The following is an 18594-nucleotide window of genomic DNA, read 5'->3' on the forward strand; positions in this document are numbered from 1 at the left end:
GCTCGTCTGCCTACAAGGGCAGTAAAAATAATTATTATTTTGATTGCAAAAACAGATGTAACCGTTAAGAAAATAAGAATTTACAGTCCTCGAGATAAGGCGAGACGAGGTGAGACTAGGTTACTGGTGGTAGGGCGTCTTGTGAGTCCGCACGGGTAGGTACCACTACCCCGTCTAGTTCTGCCGTGAAGTAGTAATGCGTTTCGGTTTGAAGGGTGGGACAGCCGTTGTACTATACTGAGACCTTAGAACTCACATTTCCAGGTGGGTGGCAGCACCTATGTTGTAGATGTCTATGGGCTGCAGGAACCACTTAGCATCAGGTGGGCTGTGAGCTCGTCCACCCATCTAAGCAATAAAAAAAAGGCGTCGTGGCCTAAAACATAAGACGCTAGGTGTAGCCGTATCGAACAGTATGACCGTGCCAGTGTTCAAATCCTGTAGTCGGATACCAACTTGTTAAAGAAAATATTTAAATATAAAAGTAAGTCTGTAATAATACTTAGCAGATGTTCACGGATGACTTTCACGATGTCGAAACAACGCGCTTAATAAAAATCAAATCAATTGAAATAAAACGGAGACCTCAAGTCTCCAGATGAATAGCATTCACGATATCTATGAGCACCGGTAATAACTTAATACTGGGTAGGCTGAGAGTTCAATGACTTATCTAAACAAAAAAGTACTTAACCATAATAAAGATTTGATGTGAAGCTTTTCACTATTTTACAAACCATACTTATACTGTACGTATTCTTTGACTATAGCATAGATTAGAGAAAAAGATCATGGCTTATATGTAGTTATAATGGCTAGTATAAAGTGAGTATCTGGTCCATAGAGATCACATGTGAATGTCACTTCCCACTTTGAAACACAAGTTTAGGGTCTCCAAAATCATTTCAAATCAATAGAGACGTGTTAATAATAAAATAAAATAGTATAGTTTATGGTAGTTAACGATATATATTCATGAATAACAAGGTATAAAGTGGCAAGTCGAAGTGATCACCAAAGTTACTCTGCACATGCGCAGTGATTCGTATAAAAGACTTCAACGCGCGCGATTCTTACAGAGCTCTTGCGATAAACAAAGTTTTAAATCATTAAATGTCGGTTTTTTGATAGATTTTGTTGATTGATAGAACAAACAACCCACCATCCAGGCGTATAGGCAACGTGGTGGCCTAAAATAGCATTACGGGGGTCATGGGTCCCACGAGTATCGTTATAGGGATTGAGTGGAGAGTAGACAGCAATATTCTGTGAATATTATTATTATACGACCATCCTCAAACACGAAGTCTAAATCTCATTTGCATTGGCATAGCTGTTCTTACCCTTCGACTACGAACATACCAGCAGAAATAAGTGGAGTTCTGATATCCACAGTGCGAGATCACAATTAATACCTAATTAGTATTTACGCAATACGCAAAGTCTACAAAAAAATACGTCAAATGTAATTTGCGTCTATCCGAGTTTTTATTCTTTCTAAGAACGGTAAGGAAATCGAACAATAAATATAATCCTTTGAGGTTCGTTATCATGGAATGATCATCACGCAGGCACAGTGGGAGCTTCAAAGCTGCGGGGGAGGTATCGGTCCGGCTTGATGGAAGGAGGGGCGCGGAGCGTTTCGAAGCCTCCGCCTGCCAGTGCCGCGCAGACCGCGACGCAACCCGCTTGCCGCGTTCATTACCAAATCAACGCTGACATATTGACAAAAGTGTAACTGAAAAGTGACTAAGTTGTGCTGTTAAGTTTATGTATTGAAGTGGGACGTGATTACGAAGTGTTTGTGCGAACTATAGCTCGGACCGGCGCAGGTAGGGGAGTGTCACGTGTGTTTACGAATGAATGTGACGGCGTAGGCGCAGTCGCGACGGATCGCACTGTTCGTGAGATATTCGTGCGCGCGCAGGTCGCGGCCATGCTGCATACCTGACCAGAGCGAGTGCGCGGCTTGCGCGAACGGGACACAGACAGCGTTCCCGGTACGCGTCGACTTTCGCTGACGAGGAATGGACTTTGCGATGTTTTTGTCGTTGTCATGACGAGGATGTGGCGATGGCACGTGGCGCTGGCGGTGCTGGCGCTGCTGGGTGGCGCAGGCGTGACCGCCGTCGCCGAGCAGATGCAGTCGCGCGCCGCCGACACCGGTGTCGATCTTCGAGTCCCCGAGGATCAACCGATCGGTACTCTTGTCGGTAGGATTCCAATTAAGCCTGGCTTCACGTACCGTTTTAATGAGCCTCCCAAAGAATTTGTTCTCGACCCTGTATCTGGCGAGATAAGGACGAATGTAGTGCTGGACCGGGAAACTGTTGATCGCTATGCGTTCGTGGTGCTCTCAAGTCAGCCCACGTATCCTATAGAAGTGCGATTAAGGGTAACGGATGTAAACGATAATTACCCAGAGTTCCCGGAACCTAGTATCGGTGTGACGTTATCGGAAAGTACAGCTGCGGGAACTAAGCTTCTTCTCGATGCAGCGACTGATAAGGATTTAGGTGAGAATGGTATCACTAATGACTACAGAATAATAGACGGCGACACTGAAGGGAAATTTAGACTGAACGTTACCGTTAATCCGAGCGGTCAGACTTCTTATTTGCATTTAGAAACTACAGGAAAACTAGACAGAGAAACAACAGATTTTTACGTGTTAAACATCTCTGCCCGCGATGGCGGTAATCCTCCGAAATTTGGATACCTTCAAGTGAATGTTAGCATATTGGATGTAAACGACAACCCGCCTATATTCGACCAAAGTGATTTCTCTGTGTCGTTGAATGAGAGCGTGCCTCCTGGAACCACTGTCTTAAAAGTAACAGCCACTGATAATGATTTAGGAGACAATAGTAAAATTACGTACGAGGTCATGGACACAGAAAAACAGTTCGCCGTAGATCCTGAATCGGGCGTGATAACAACTAGTAGAATATTAAACTGTCCTAAATATTGTAGTAATGCTACATGTAACATGACATGTGTATTGACAGTCATAGCTAAAGATCACGGTGTACCACGACAAGATGCCCGGACTTATGTCACTGTCAACCTCATTGACGCCAACGACCACAATCCAATTATTACGTTCACATATGTACCACCGACCGCAAATTTTGCTACAGTCGATGAAAATGCCAAGAATGGGTCACTTGTTGCCGCCATCACTGTTACTGATTTGGATGCCGGCTTGAATGGCATAACTAGCATCAGTATAGTGGCTGGTAATGAACTCAATCATTTTCGTTTGGAGAATTCTTCTAGTGTGTACATAGTTCATGTTAATGGCATATTGGATAGAGAAGAAATAAGTAAGTACAATTTAACTGTTGTTGCTACTGATCGCGGCTCTCCCCCGCGGACGACCACCTCGTTCTTGGTCATTCATGTGAACGACGTTAATGATCATGAGCCTGTATTCGAGAAATCAGAATATTCTACTATTCTAACAGAACTTGCTCCGCCTGGATCGTACGTTGCTAGTATTACCGCCACAGACGAAGACACTGGAGTTAACGCTGAAATATACTATGACTTCTATGACGGAAATCAGCAGCACTGGTTTGAAATTGATCATTTAACTGGATTGGTTACAACAAAGACCATTTTAGATCGGGAAGTTCAAGGATCAGTAGAATTAAATGTTTCCGCTAGAGACGGTGGTCCGAATCCGAAATGGGCATATACAAGATTGAAAGTGACAATACTCGATGAAAACGACGAAGCCCCGAGTTTTCCACAAAGTCAAATAAATGCGACCCTTCCGGAAAATATAAAGCCTATTAAGGAAATATTGATTCTTACAGCATCAGATTATGATCAAGGTACTAATGGTTCGGTGTCTTACTATTTACCACCGAGTATGGAAAGAAAGTACCCAAATACATTTGTGCTAGACCCAATCACAGGACAGCTGAGTACAGTCACTGAGCTAGACAGAGAAAAGGTAGCAATGTATGAATTGCAAGTGCTTGCAAAAGACCAAGGCTTTCCACCACAATCTTCAACAGCGACGGTGTATTTAAAAGTTTTGGATATTAATGACAACGATCCGGTGTTTTATCCTAGAAGATATGTCGCTAGCATAGGTCCAGAAATGACACCAGGCTCAAAAGTTTTGCAAATAAAAGCGTTTGACCGAGATGAAGGTGAAAATTCCCGCATAATGTTTAAACTTGAAAGTGGCGGAGATGGTTATTTTGAAATTGAACCATGGACCGGTAACATAATTTTACAAAAAGATTTTCGTACTGCTGCTGAAACTATTTATACTTTAAAAATTTCTTGTAAAGATAAAGGAAATCGAAAAGCATTCGAGGATGCCATAGTTGAAATAATTAAAATGTCTCAACGTAAAGATTTGCAATTTGATGGACACAATGGGTACAATTTTAAAGTGGTCGAAGACGAAGGTTTGTCTACACCTAATATAGGCCGGTATGTTGGTAAAGTTAACGCCGTAATTTCAAGTGACAACTTATCGTATTACATTATAGAAGGAGACCCCAACCAAGTTTTTAAAATTGATGAGAAATCTGGTATAATTACCACTGAATCGAATGTTGACAGGGAAGAGAAGATGACATATTATTTAAAAGTTATGGCTAAGACTGGCGTAGCGTTTGGATTTACTACAGTAAACATTTCTGTTTTGGATGTTAATGATAATTATCCATTCTTTATTGAGGATAGGGATGAAATTCACATACCTGAAAACATGGCAGTAGGACAAGAAGTATTATTTGCGAGAGCAGCTGATCGTGATTCTGGATCAAATCGGACTCTATTTTATAAACTGACGTGCAATCCAGAGAATTATTTCCGTATTTCAGATACCACTGGTGTTATTTATTTGAATAAGCCTATTTCAACAGAGCCTGGAAACGTTTTATTGATAGAAGTGACTGCGACTGACAATGGTTCTCCTGCACTTGCCACGAAGAACTCGATATCAATTATAGTAGATGACATTAATGACCACACTCCAGTTTTTGATCATACTTCATACGAAACTTCACTGTTGGAATCCACGCTAGTGAATACAAGATTTTTTGCAATTTCTGCTTCAGATGCGGATCTAAATCTCAACGGTCGCATTTCATATGACATAGAAGAGGGTAATACAGATGAAAAATTTGGTATATTTCCAGATGGCTATCTCTATGTGAAGAGTCCGTTAGATAGAGAAGAAAGAGACTATTATTCATTAACTATCGTAGCCACAGATCATGGCACTCCCCCCAGATCATCGCAGGTGCCAGTAGTAATACATGTTTTGGATGAAAATGATAACAGCCCGCAATTCACGAATACAACATTCATCTTCAAAATCAAAGAAAACGAACCTCCAGATACTTTTGTTGGCAAACTAACCGCGACCGACAAAGACATAGGACGAAATGCAGAGCTGACATTTTCACTACCCATTGCCCAAAGTGACTTTAAAATCGATGCGCGGAACGGTTTCATAAAAACATTGAAAACTTTTGATCGGGAAACATTGGCCCATAATAGTGGTCAAAATTATATAACATTGACAGTTACAGTCAGTGATAACGGTAAAATTAAACTTTATGATTCCGTTAGGGTTACAATTTACATAACAGATGTAAACGACAATGCTCCTATATTTACGCGGACTCCTTACAAAATCGAAGTATCCGAAGGAGCCGCAATTGGGGCCTCTATAATGCGAGTTTATTCAACCGATGCTGATGAAGGCTTAAATGGCGATATATATTACAAATTGGTTGGAGGCGATGATCTAAGAAAATTCTCCTTAGACGAAGCCACAGGTCAACTGCAGATTCGTAAACGATTAGATCGAGAAACTAAGGATCAATATCGCCTTACAATCTTGGCTCATGATTCAGGACAATTTGTACAGCTATCTTCAACAGCAACTGTTATTATAGATGTATTAGATGAGAACGATAACGCTCCAGTTTTCTTTGTAACAGAAAAAGAAGTATCTGTTTTGGAAACGGAACCTGTTAATAAAAAGATCATTCAATTTCTTGCCAGAGACGCTGATTTGGGTATAAATAGTGAATTACAATATTCAATCACATCCGGAAATAGGAAAGAAGCATTTTTTATTGATAGTTATTCTGGAGAATTATTCTTGCACAAAAAACTGGATTATGAAGATTTAACTTCATATGTAATGAACATCACGGCGACTGATAGTGGTAGTCCAAGCTTGTCATCGAGTGTTTTATTTACTGTTAATGTTATCGACGCCAATGACAATGCGCCTATTTTTACTAATACTGCTATTGTGCGTCAAATCAGAGAAGGTATTCCAAAACACACTCCAATTGTTACGGTAACTGCAGAAGACCCAGATTCAGGTCTGAATGGTAAGGTTTACTATTCTATAACTCATCAAGAACCGTTTAATAATAAACGACATTTTGCTATCAATAATGTGACTGGAGTGATACACACATTATTACCTATAGACAGAGAAAGTATTGATACCTTTCGTATAACTGTCGCGGCGTACGACAGAGCTGAGCCTCCTTCAATACGGTTATCGGCCGAAAAACTCGTTACTGTAATCGTAGAGGATATAAACGATAACGCTCCCGTGTTTGTTTCTATGAATGCTGCTGTAATAAGTTCAGAAAGAATGGGAAGAAGCGCCAATCGTGGAATCTTCATTATGAATGTTTTAGCGCGTGATTTAGATTCGGGTACTAATGGCTTAGTGACTTATAAGCTAATTCACGGTGGCAACGATTTATTCGATTTACATAGAAGCAATGGCGCGCTGGTACTCCGATACCCTCCCGCAACTCCTGAAGCCAGGTGGAATCTTGTCATAAAAGCAACAGATGAGGCAGTATTAAGTGAGCAAAAAAGTACCGAAACATATCTCAATGTTATTATGGGTGGAAACGAACTCGATAGTATTGTGTGGACAAATGTGGGCATGGTGTCTGTGGCTGAAAACGAGCCCCCAGGCACCGCAGTGTTAAACTTAACAAACAATTATAGATCAGGCTTAGAATACTATATAGTGAATGTGACTGGTAACGGTAGACAAGTGGACAGACTATTTGATATCGACTCAGCGCTGGGCATCTTATCTACAGCCGTTTCCTTAGACCGCGAGGCGGGCACAGACCGTTATGAAGTTGAAATTTGTGCTGTTACGTCAGTGCCGCCTTTGAAAACTGCCACAACAAAGGTAAGTTTAATTTATTTAAAAACAACGGTCCGATACCTTTTATTTGTTGAAACCAATTCACATTTCGAATTTCTGAATTCACAGTCCAATTAATTTCACGAAATCGTCGGTAGGAGACAAACACTACGCCCTACTGTTGTTAAAATAAAATGAGTATAAACGAAAGCTCGTTAGCGTATGTCGAATGGCGGCCTCTAATCGGGAGCTCTAAATTACGATAAGTCGCGCCTCACCAACATATCGAACGATATCGAATATTCGTTCTGAAAATCTTCGATGATATTTCAACAGGAAAAAAATAAAAGCAAAAGTTTATCAGCGATAAACTGTTGTATTGTAGTTTTCGGATTGACATTTTTATACAAATTGTATTTGCGTGAGTTTCGTTTTATGAGAAAAACGTAACGATGTTGTTACCTCGTTTGATTTGTCAAGTATTGGTTTTTTTTTTCGCCAACTAATTTGACCTTCGAACCAAAAAACCAATCTTGTTTTATTTTGTCGTCTCTTGAAGAAATAAAACTTTTATGCTGGTGTTGTGCTCGTAAAAGATCTCGTCGGATTACGATTACGATACAGCCTTTCGTTGCCTCTTAATATGCTATTTTAAAAGTGCCGAAGCAGAGACTTTGTTTAAATATTGCGCTAAGTTATATGTATAACAATTTTTTTTTAAATACTTTGTTGATATTGAAAGTAGACTGGTTTGTGACCAACCAAACGATAGTTGGTCACAAGCATTGGCAGACCGGGCCCTAAACACGTCATTACATCATCATCATCCCTATTCATTAACGGTGCTTTTAGGTACCTCAAGCACCGATCACCGTCCTCGCCGAACTCGCCGCTTGCAACGAAGTGCTCGACGAGTAAATTAACCCATAGACACAGCCCACTGAGTTTCTCGCCGGATCTTGTGAGTGGGTCGCATTTCCGATCCGGTGGTAGATTCTGCGAAGCATTACTCTTGCTAGGGCCAGTGCTAGCAACACTCCCGGTTTGAGCCCCGTGAGTTCATCTACACGTCAAGGAGAAGCTAAAATAGCCTCTCAAGGCTATAAGCATAGGTAGAAAAAAAAATGGCAGACAGGTAAACGATCATTATAGTATTAGTACGAAGTGTTATGTTTTTTTTTAAATCTCTAAATTTATCATCTGTAAATGTCGATGCTAAAATTTTGTGGTAAAGAAATAATAAAATGCTCGATGATGTTCTGGTTCGAACGTGTCGTAAAGCAATCGACTGCGGCGACCGTTATAAACACTTTACCGAACTAATTCAAAAACTGCAGAACGGTTTTAAATTTTCGGCAACAACGCACGGACCCGAAATTCACATTTGAATACGTGAATTGGTCCGCTTATTTATGTAATTGACAGCGACCAATTTGCCGACGCGTCTGGGGACTGTGACAATTACAGAGAACAATTTATTCCTATCGAAATACGAATTTTGATATTTTTGATAACAAAAAAGTTGTTTAGTTTTCTATGATACTGTTTGATCGGATTGCGGCACACATTTTGAAAGGCTTTTCAGAAAATATATTTGTATGTTTTGGAAAAATAAACTGCTAGACTTACTTTAAAAGCAATTGTTTTTTAAAGCTAAACTTACTAAGCTACCAGTCGTTGCAATTAAAAAAATACTGTCAAAAAAGGCTAAGAACTCGAAACTGATTTTCGTTAATGAGAGAAAAGAAAAAAAATTATGAAATCAAGATCTATATAACCTTTAATAACAAATTAGTTTTTATTTTTGCATTCCATAAATAAATATAAAATAAATAAACTTTTGACGACAGTTTTTAGAATTGCATTCGATATAAAATGTTATTATGAGAAAAAAGAACAATGACAGTGCGAGTATAAAAATATTTAAGGGGAATAATTGTATGAAGAGTTCGCCATGGAAGAGGGTTAGCTATCATCCGACACTGAAAGCGCATTAGGGCGTCGGGCAGCATTCTCGGGACTGATTTATGCAACTTGCAACCGCCGGCGCGGGCATCGACATACGCCTTAATGAACGTACAAGTTACGTTATAGTGTGAAATGGCTTTCATTATTTCACGCCAATACTAATAGTTTTCGGCCTATGAGAAATCTTTAAATCGATTAAAGATAATGTTGCTTTTGTGTTTTGTTGGATTGTTGTAAGTCAATTCGACAAATACGTGTTCGGCTTAATGGATTTAATAATTTCGATTATTTCGATTTATTCAAGATATTTCAGAATAAGAATAATAATAATTTTAGTTCGATAAATGGTACGATCATGTTTCACTGACGTAGCTTCGAATTGCTAAATACCCTAAGTTGAGTTTTAGAGTCTCACTTCGTCTGTTAATTAGTAGTTTTTTGCTTTTATCAACGAATACATTGGTGGTTCTGCAGACCGCAGACGCATTGACGCCTTTGAGATGTGGTGCTGGAGAAAGATGCTGCGTATTCCGTGGACAGCATTTCGGACCAACGTATCAATCTTGCAAGAACTCAAAATCTCCTCGCGGCTGTCATCCAAGTGTCTTCGCAGAGTCCTTGAATACTTTAGTCAAATCGCACGGAAGGATGGTAGCAATCTTGAGAGGCTCATCGTGACTGGTAAGGTAGATGGGAAAAGACCTCGGGGGCGCAGCCCAATACGTTGGTCCGACCAGATCCGCACCGCTCTTGATTCCACGTTTCACAACGCCCTCCACACCGCCAGAGACAAGAATGGACGGAGAAAAATCGTGCGTGCGAAGGTGATACAAAAGGGTGGTCACGACCCTCAGCAATGAGGAATACGACGCAAGGAGGGACATTGGTGGTCCAGGCAAAAGTGTTGACTGAGTCCGCGAAGGCTACTATGTTAAATCAAAATTCTTTGTAGTGCCTCATTATGGTCCGTTGATGAAGAAAATCGATAGTGCAAGGCCTCTCAAACGCATGCCACTTAAATTATCAACTTACAGAAAGAAAATTTAGTGGTTTGAACTTTGAAGTGATGTCTAAAAAATTTCGCTCCGTAATGTCTCAGAAGTACAACCAACTCCCATCTAGATGTTTTTAATATTAAAACGTTTCTATGATACAGATATAAAATAGATGATACAGAATAGAATTAAACGTTGTACTGGTCGGAAATTAAAGTGAGTCTCTCCCTGGCCTTGTACGTTTGCAGTCAGTAGCATCTATAATTAGCAATCCTATGAAATAATTACAAGTGTAGAGACTAGCATCATTTATTTGCTAGTTTTCTTTTATGTATTTGACGGTGGGTTTTTTTAATTGATTGTAAACATATTTTTCGTGTTCGTAAAGGCATTGTTGGACAAAGGAGCTCACGTTTCGTCTGGTGTGAATTGGTTACCCCAGAGCCCATTTACCTTGATACTTTTCCCTTGAGACATAACGTTGAAGTCTCAAATTTATTGTATAATAGATGTCACGTTTTCTTCTTCTACTGCTTGGTAGTAGAATCAAGCTATTACCATCCGTGCAGGCTTAAAAATACGCAGAACCTAAACTAAATAAATTTATAAGTATAGCGATTTTGTTTTTAATTGTATTATGTTGATTATGGTAGTCGTTTGTGTACATTTTTAAGCACACCTTTGCCTAAGGAAACGAATTTTAAATCTGACAATCGCTTCGCTCGATAACAGTAAAATGACATTTAATTATTTACGACACGACGATTTCAATTCATTTCATAAACTATTGTACATAAAAATCAATAAAAAGTAACGTTTTGTTCTCAAAAATACGTCATTTCAATACAATCAATAACTTACTTCCAATATGCATCTACAGTCTATCATTGTGCCTCCTTACGGATCCATCAGATTCAATAACTTTTGCATTAGAAGCCTTCAGCTCTAACACTAGGAGCAGGCTTAGGGGCCCCGGTAACCGTATTCGTCGGACTCGGCAAAGAGTTTGACATGCAACCTAACCCATGCTTCAGCCCGCTGAGTTTCTCGCCGGATCTTCTCAGCGAGTCGCGATTCCGATCGGGTAGTAGATTCAATCGCGAAGCAGCTGCTTTTGAGTTGTTAGGTTTCCTCTGGAAGCGCTCGGGCAGTTGTTAGCAAATACCACCCCTCCTGGATGAGCCTTTGCTCGTCCTCTTGTCCTGTTGAAACTGGAAAGGCTTCCGAGCCAACAGTTATCCCACGTTCACAAAAAAAAGTCTATCATTATATTACATAATAATTCAATTAGCAAAACCTGATGCCGTCTAAATTTACGTATGCCATTAAAGTCTCTTCGAGAAAAGAACTGATGTTAAACCATCATTTTATTTCAAAACCTAAAAAATACACCAGTTTTTATCAATTAATAAGCGGTACAGTTTTTTGTTTGTGCATTAAGTTATCTTGAACGAAATTAGTGGATTTTTTCTATTCATAATTATATCGAGAAAGACGTTCGCAACGAGCGTCTTCGTGTCAATTTGAACAGCTGTGACGACGCATATGTTTACGGAAATATTTTATTCCTGTGCATAATTGAGCACTGGAATGGAAATCAAATTATCTAATAATCTATTTTTTTTTTTATTGCGTAGATGGATGGACGAGCTCACAGCCCACCTGATGTTAAGTGGTTACTGGAGCCCATAGACATCTACAACGTAGACGCGCCACCCACCTTGAGATACAAGTTCTAAAGTCTCAGTATAGTTACAACGGCTACCCCACCCTTCAAACCGAAACGCATTACTGCTTCACGGCAGAAATAAGCAAGGCAATTAATATTAATCTATATTTATTGCTTAAATGGATGGACGAGCTCACAGCCCACCTGGTGTTAAGTGGTTACTGGAGCTCATAGACATCTACAACGTAAATACGCCACCCACCTTGAGATATAAGTTCTAAGGTATCAGTATAGTTACAAAGGCTGACCCGCCCTTCAAACCGAAACACATTACTGCTTCATGGTATAAATAGGCAGGCATATTTCTCAAATTCTCCATTAAAAGATGACCTGAAAAAAAAAACGATAGCGCGATGGACAACGGTTTTGTCTATGTTTGCTCAATGTTTTGCCTTTACCAAAAGAGTACCGACGTAATGAATTTCCACTATAAGTTAAACGACTCGGGAATTAACGGTCACCGAGACATACGTTTTAAAAAATAATTTGCTATAATTTTTCATACTAGTACTACGGCAGAATTCATCCAAGTCATACGAGCCATTACTTAAATTATGTAAATGAGTGACGTCACACAAGTTAAAACTCTTCACAGGATCAGATGCGGTTTCCTTAACAGAAATCAGATTCGAATTTCCGTATTGCACCTCGAGCTACATGTGACTAGCGTAAATATTCATATTATGTAACGGCGATGGAACAGCATCGTGCAGTAAAACAAAAGCCGCAAAATTTGCGTAATGAGCAACGGTAGAGCGTACGATGAGCCAGTACGATCAGGTACCACCAACATTTTCTTACTTACTATGCTTAGAGCCTCACGAACAACTTTACTATGAGACGTTCAAATCCGTTTGCGTGTTTTTTTTTTTAGTACATATAACAGCATAACATTGACCCAATTGCGTTTCATAATAATAACAATAATAATAAGCAAAAAACAATAACAGAAAAAAATCAAAAATCTATAGACCTGAATGAAGAAGTTACTAGAATATGGAACCAGGAAAAAGTTTACATAGTCCCAACGGGCGTTGTCCCTAAGCACCTCCACCACAGCCTGAAGTTAATTGATCTGAAACCCAACACTACAAAAAGCTCCTATAATAAACACATGTGGAAATGTTCGTAAGTTTTTAGAAATAGAAGAATACTCAACTAACGGACATTAAAAAATATTTATTCCTTGTCATTTACTTGGCTAAGGCCTGTAAATAATAAATACGTACCAGCGTCTGCTGAGAAAAAAAAAGGAAAGAAAAATAATAATAATAACGGGGAATTTCATGGGATTCCCTGTGTTATGGGTTCCAGAGTCAATATGTATATAGATAATAAGCACCCAGACAAAGAGCAAAAAAGCTGTTCTCATCACACAATGTTTGCCCGACGTGGGAATCGAACCCAGGACCCTCAGCGCATCATTCAGGGGCGCTGACTACCGCACCAGCGAGTCAGTTGAGTCAGTTCATGTATGGAAACGACAGCTTGAAAACACAAGAGAGAGTCTGAGAAAATACGAGTAATTATTTTTATTACTAATCACATCTAGTTTACAACTAGACTTACTACATCGAGGATGTAGGTTAGCAAGATACGGTTGGCTGTCACATATACTAGTATCCGTATCGTGGTTTTTTTTATTGAGATTACTTACAAGAGCTCGTACTAATGATTGGACATTTAAATAAAGAAAGCGGACAGCTAGCTTTCCTACAGTTGGAAATTTTACAAAACTTTACAAATCGATAATGAATGTAACTTCACGCGTGACATTGTACGGGGTAAAAATAAACAAGGTGCCCCAAATCATATACTAATAATAATAGATGTAGATGAATGTGATATCACGTGTTGTGATCAGTGTTTATATGGACGTAAAGAATAATAAAATTTTATTTGTTACTCGATGTTGTATAGTGAGTTTCATATAAATCGATTTTTATATTTGACAAACAACGTTATTAATTGATCGATTTAAATTTTAAGACCATCGTTCTCACCACAATACTATAAAAAGCTAGTTTTTTGCATGAATACCGAATTATTACTTTTAATAAAACATTCCTGGTCAAATTCCATTGCTCGTCTTATAAAGATACAATAAAGATAAAGATACAAACTATGAATTTAAAAAATATTACCGATATAATAGAATTACAATCGTGCTATGTGAAGGACCGACAGACATATCATATAGTGTAAGAATACATAATATAATAATCAATATACAAAAACATAAAAATTCAACTTTTATTTATCTAAACTGATAATACGAATAGTTTTTTTTTTTAAATAAATTACGAGGATACACTTTATTTAAAGGATTTTGTCAGATACTTAAGTCAAATTTTAATATAAAATCCATAATATTATTCACAAAATATAAGAAGTTAGTCGGATTATAACTTTTTGGTGAAGGACGCCTGGTTTATTAAGCAGAGTTTTTAACACTAGGCGTGTTCCCAACCTTGTTTATATGTTACACACGATTAAATACGTCTAAAATATATGGTAACCGTGTGTCCGGTTGTGCATATCAATCTACGCGACAGCTACATAAATCGAATACTATGAAGTTTTCAGGAATTCGTTTAGATATATTTAAACTCTCAATGAATTTGAGCTCCATTAAGCTTATAGTGCCAGCGAAAAAAAATTGAGGTTGAAAAAGTGACAGTCAAAAATGAAGATGAAATGAAGAAGTCGTCGTGATCTAAAGGATAAGACGTCCGGTGCATTCATATCTAGCGATGCAGCGGTGTTCGAATCCCGCAGGCGGGTACCAATTTTTCTAATGAAATACGTACTTGACAAATGTTTACGATTGACTTCAACGGTGAAGGAATAACATCGTGTCATAAAAATCAAACCCACAACATTATAATTTGCGTAATTACTGGTGGTGGTAGGTGGTAGGCAATCTTGTGACGCACGGTACGGGTAGGTATCACCACCCTCTCTACTTATGCCGTGAAGTCGAAATGCGTTTAAAAAAAAACTAATCGAATTATTAAATTTTTGTGATTCTCAGTGTTACATTTAATTTTCAAGACCTATTTGACCATATTTCATTGCATAATTTTTATTTGCAAAAATATTATTGGGGGACAGAGATAGGAAAAAAATACATCCTTATTTGCTATCCTGCTCTAACGGTGTGGGAATATGATATAATAATTCGCCAAATTATTTTAGGCAAATTGGGTCTTCTGAAAATTAAGAAATTATATGTATTATGTATATTAAATGTACTTAATTAATATTTATGTATTATAATATTCTATGTATATATGTATTTAATTCACATTTTATTTCACATATTATATAATAATTTAATAAACATGGTATATTGCATGGCATTTTTTTCCATTCATTTATCAACCAATTCATCTACTACGTTCTTTTTCTTATAATCCCTGGCTTAAATGCCTTAGGTATTGAGCGCGGCAAGGTATATTAATGTGCATGGAATGTAATAGTTTTTATTTATTTATTACCTTTATGAGTTGGTAACACCGTTTTGCCTATTTCTGTTGCCAAATAATAATATGTGCCAGTTTAAAATGTGGACTAGCCTTATTGTACCAACCCTATGCATAAAGGGTTTCTCCATCTTGTAGCGTTTTGATCATTAATATTGTATAGCGTATTAATAACGAAAATTGTAGCTTTTTTGAAAAACAATAATTTTGTAGATTTATTTCGTGTGAACAAACAAACTCTTTCGACTTTTTAAATAAACATGATTGCTTGACATTATCATCACATTTGTGGACACAGAATATCAATTTATAAATTGACAAATTGTTATGGAGCTTATAAACATATGTACATATATATTTATTCCACGATTTCTCAGTGTAAATTATGACGTCATATACGTGAGCTGTTAATAATTCACAAACGATTATAGCTCTTTGTGGTAAAAAAAATATTTTGTTTCTAGCTGGTGTAAATTTAATTTATTGATTTCTGTATTGTATAATTAGGAAGCTAAATGAACACATACTTTAGTTGTCGAAGCTAATTTAGTGAGGTGGAAATAACTGATGATCCCTCCCTCTGTTTTTGCATTGATGTGTTTTTTGAGATCGAAAATCGTAATATAGATAGTGTTTCATGACAATCATTTGACTGAGACCTTTCTTGTCGCTTTTCCTCGTAACGGCCATTAAAACATGGTCTGCTTGGACTTCCATCAAATACTTTTACGAGTTTAGAGAAGGGACACTGTTCAAGCTGTCATAGGTCTCGCTTAATTGGACTATACATGTGCATTCATGTGTGTTGGGACCGGTTCCTAGTGAGCCTGTTGCTTTCTACATCGGTGTTTGTATATTGAACGTTTATGAGAGCGCCCTCACTATGTAGTTCATAAGTTTGAACCTGTATGAGGTTTATTATGATTTGTGTAACTTCGACCGCCGTGTGATGGGAGTAGATCGAAATGCACTTGTACCTGTCCTTTTTATTATGTTTATGTGTTTGTGTTAGTGATGTACAGTGATTTAAATTAAATAGTTAACTGTACTTTATATTTACAGGAAAGGCTTAGAGTGAAATAATTAGAATAAATTATATATGTTTCAGCATTTGTTACATAATGCTTCAAAGGTAAGCCATGTTTACATAATTTATGTAAGTTAAGTTAAACCGGACAAAGAAACTAAAACATGTGACTATTACGTCTTAGTAACAAGCACCCAGTGCATAAGTAGCACTGACCATGAGACATGCTGTGAAAACCTCAATCATAACACAAAATTATTTCGCGAGCCCGCAATGTATGATTCACAGATATACGCAAGCCGGGAGGTATGCTAAACTAAATTTGCATTAAAAGACAAATAGCAATGCTCCATTCCGATAGAGGCACCCGTCACGCGCGGACGTGCTCATCGACCACTCGATCGCCCGGCCTTTGTTCGCCCGGCTTTTGTTAGCTCGGCCATTGTTCGCGCGGCCTGTGTTCGTGGTACATCTGCCGACCAAGTGTTTTTCCTGGAAGTTTTTATTTGTTTGGTTTCCTTTTGTTATTTCTGTGTTCGTGGTACATCTGCCGACAAACTGTCTTCCTGGAAGTGTTTAATTGTTTTGTTTCTTTTTGTTATTTCCGTTTTGTTGTGATTTTTCTTTGTCCTGCAGTAATCGTGCCGCATCGCCACCTGTGTTCAATAGAACCGCTCAGGTCCGAGAAGTTGGGGCCTCGCCGCAAGGCGAGTGTTTTCTAAGACCCAGGGTAGCCCCACCTGGGCACGTAGACATCATGGACGCTGTATTTGCGGAATTTCTCCGGCTTCGCTACCCAAAGCTCACTTCCGAGTTTCAGGCCTTCAAGGCCGATCACACTGCGAGCCCTCTCGTGGACTCCACCGAGCTCGCTGCTCCTGCGTCGCCTGTACCTGCGTGCAAAGCTTCTGCATCGAGCACCGCAGCCTCCGTCGTGCCTGCCGTTCCCGTGTCGCCTATACTGGCGAGTAAAACTGCTGCGTCGTCCGCCGTGGTCACCGTTCCAGCAGCGCGATCATCCGCGGCCTCCGTCGCGCCGTCCAAAACACCTACTCGTAGGTCACCTGCGCCCGCCTCCTCGTCCTCCGACTCTGACTCGGAGATGGAGGTCGACATCGCTCCCGCCTCATCGACGGATGGATTCACCCTGGTGCAAAAGGGTAAGAAGCGTGCCGCGGAGTCTCGAGCTCCCGCGGCCGCTAAAATTAGCAAAGCCGCGAACGCGTCGCGCCCCCGCCCTCAGACTCCCGTTGCGCCTCCAGCCCGTGCCACTCCGTCGCCGCGTCCGGTGGCACAAAATAAAGCCCAGACCCCTCCCCCGGTAATCCTTCAAGAGAAGGCAGCTTGGGAACGAGTTTCCCTGGCCCTTAAGGCCAAAAATATCAATTTTACGAATGCCCGTAACCTCGCGAACGGCATTCAAATTAAGGTTCGAACATCCGACGACCATAGGGCCCTCTCTTCTTACCTCCGTAAGGAGCGTATAAGTTTCCACACATATACGCTCCAGGAGGAGCGCGAACTCCGTGCCGTTATACGTGGCATCCCTAAAGAGTTGGATGCCGAGCTCGTCAAGGCCGACCTTCTCGAACAAGGCCTACCGGTTAACTCCGTACACCGCATGCACACAGGCCGCGGAAGGGAGCCATATAATATGGTTCTCGTCGCCCTCCAGCCTACCCCCGAGGGTAAGCAAATATTCAACATCCGAACGGTCTGTAGCCTTTCCGGAATCGCAGTCGAAACCCCACACAAGAAAGGCACACCTAGCCAGTGCCATAACTGCCAATTATACGGGCATTCTTCCCGTAACTGTCACGCGCGCCCCCGATGCGTCAAGTGCTTAGGCGATCACGCCACGGCCCTATGCACTCGCGATCAAAAAACCGCGACAGAACCGCCTAGCTGCGTCCTGTGTCGAACACAGGGTCACCCCGCAAATTACCGCGGATGCCCCCGAGCCCCGAAAATAAATCGCCGCGTCGCCCGCCAAAACCGCCTCCGAGCTTCCGGCCCAGACATCAAAGCCTCGGCACCCTCTGTGTCGCAGGCTAAGCCAGCGTTCGTTCCGGCGCCGGTGCCCAGTGTCTCGGCCTGGGCGAAACCGCTGCCGTACATGAACACGGCTACAACTCCCTCCTCCGCGATTCGTCCCGCCCCCGCGACTTGTCCCTCTCCCGCGACTTGCCCTCCGACCGCGTCCGACAATCTCGCTTTAGCGATCG

General features: G+C 40.1%; 1 protein-coding gene across 1 annotated transcript in view; it reads left to right on the forward strand.

Moving 5' to 3' along the window:
* Nucleotides 1-1673: 1673 nt before the first annotated feature.
* LOC101743456 (cadherin-related tumor suppressor) overlaps nucleotides 1674-18594 on the forward strand; it is a 143496-nt gene continuing 126575 nt past the window's right edge. The window contains exon 1 of the mRNA XM_038014713.2: nucleotides 1674-7210. Coding sequence (XP_037870641.1) covers nucleotides 2057-7210 — 5154 coding nt within the window. The 5' untranslated portion in view covers nucleotides 1674-2056. The remainder of the gene's footprint in view (nucleotides 7211-18594) is intronic.

The sequence above is a fragment of the Bombyx mori genome, chromosome 12, assembly GCF_030269925.1.
Source record: "Bombyx mori chromosome 12, ASM3026992v2".
In the NCBI taxonomy this organism is placed as follows: Eukaryota; Metazoa; Arthropoda; class Insecta; order Lepidoptera; family Bombycidae; genus Bombyx; species Bombyx mori.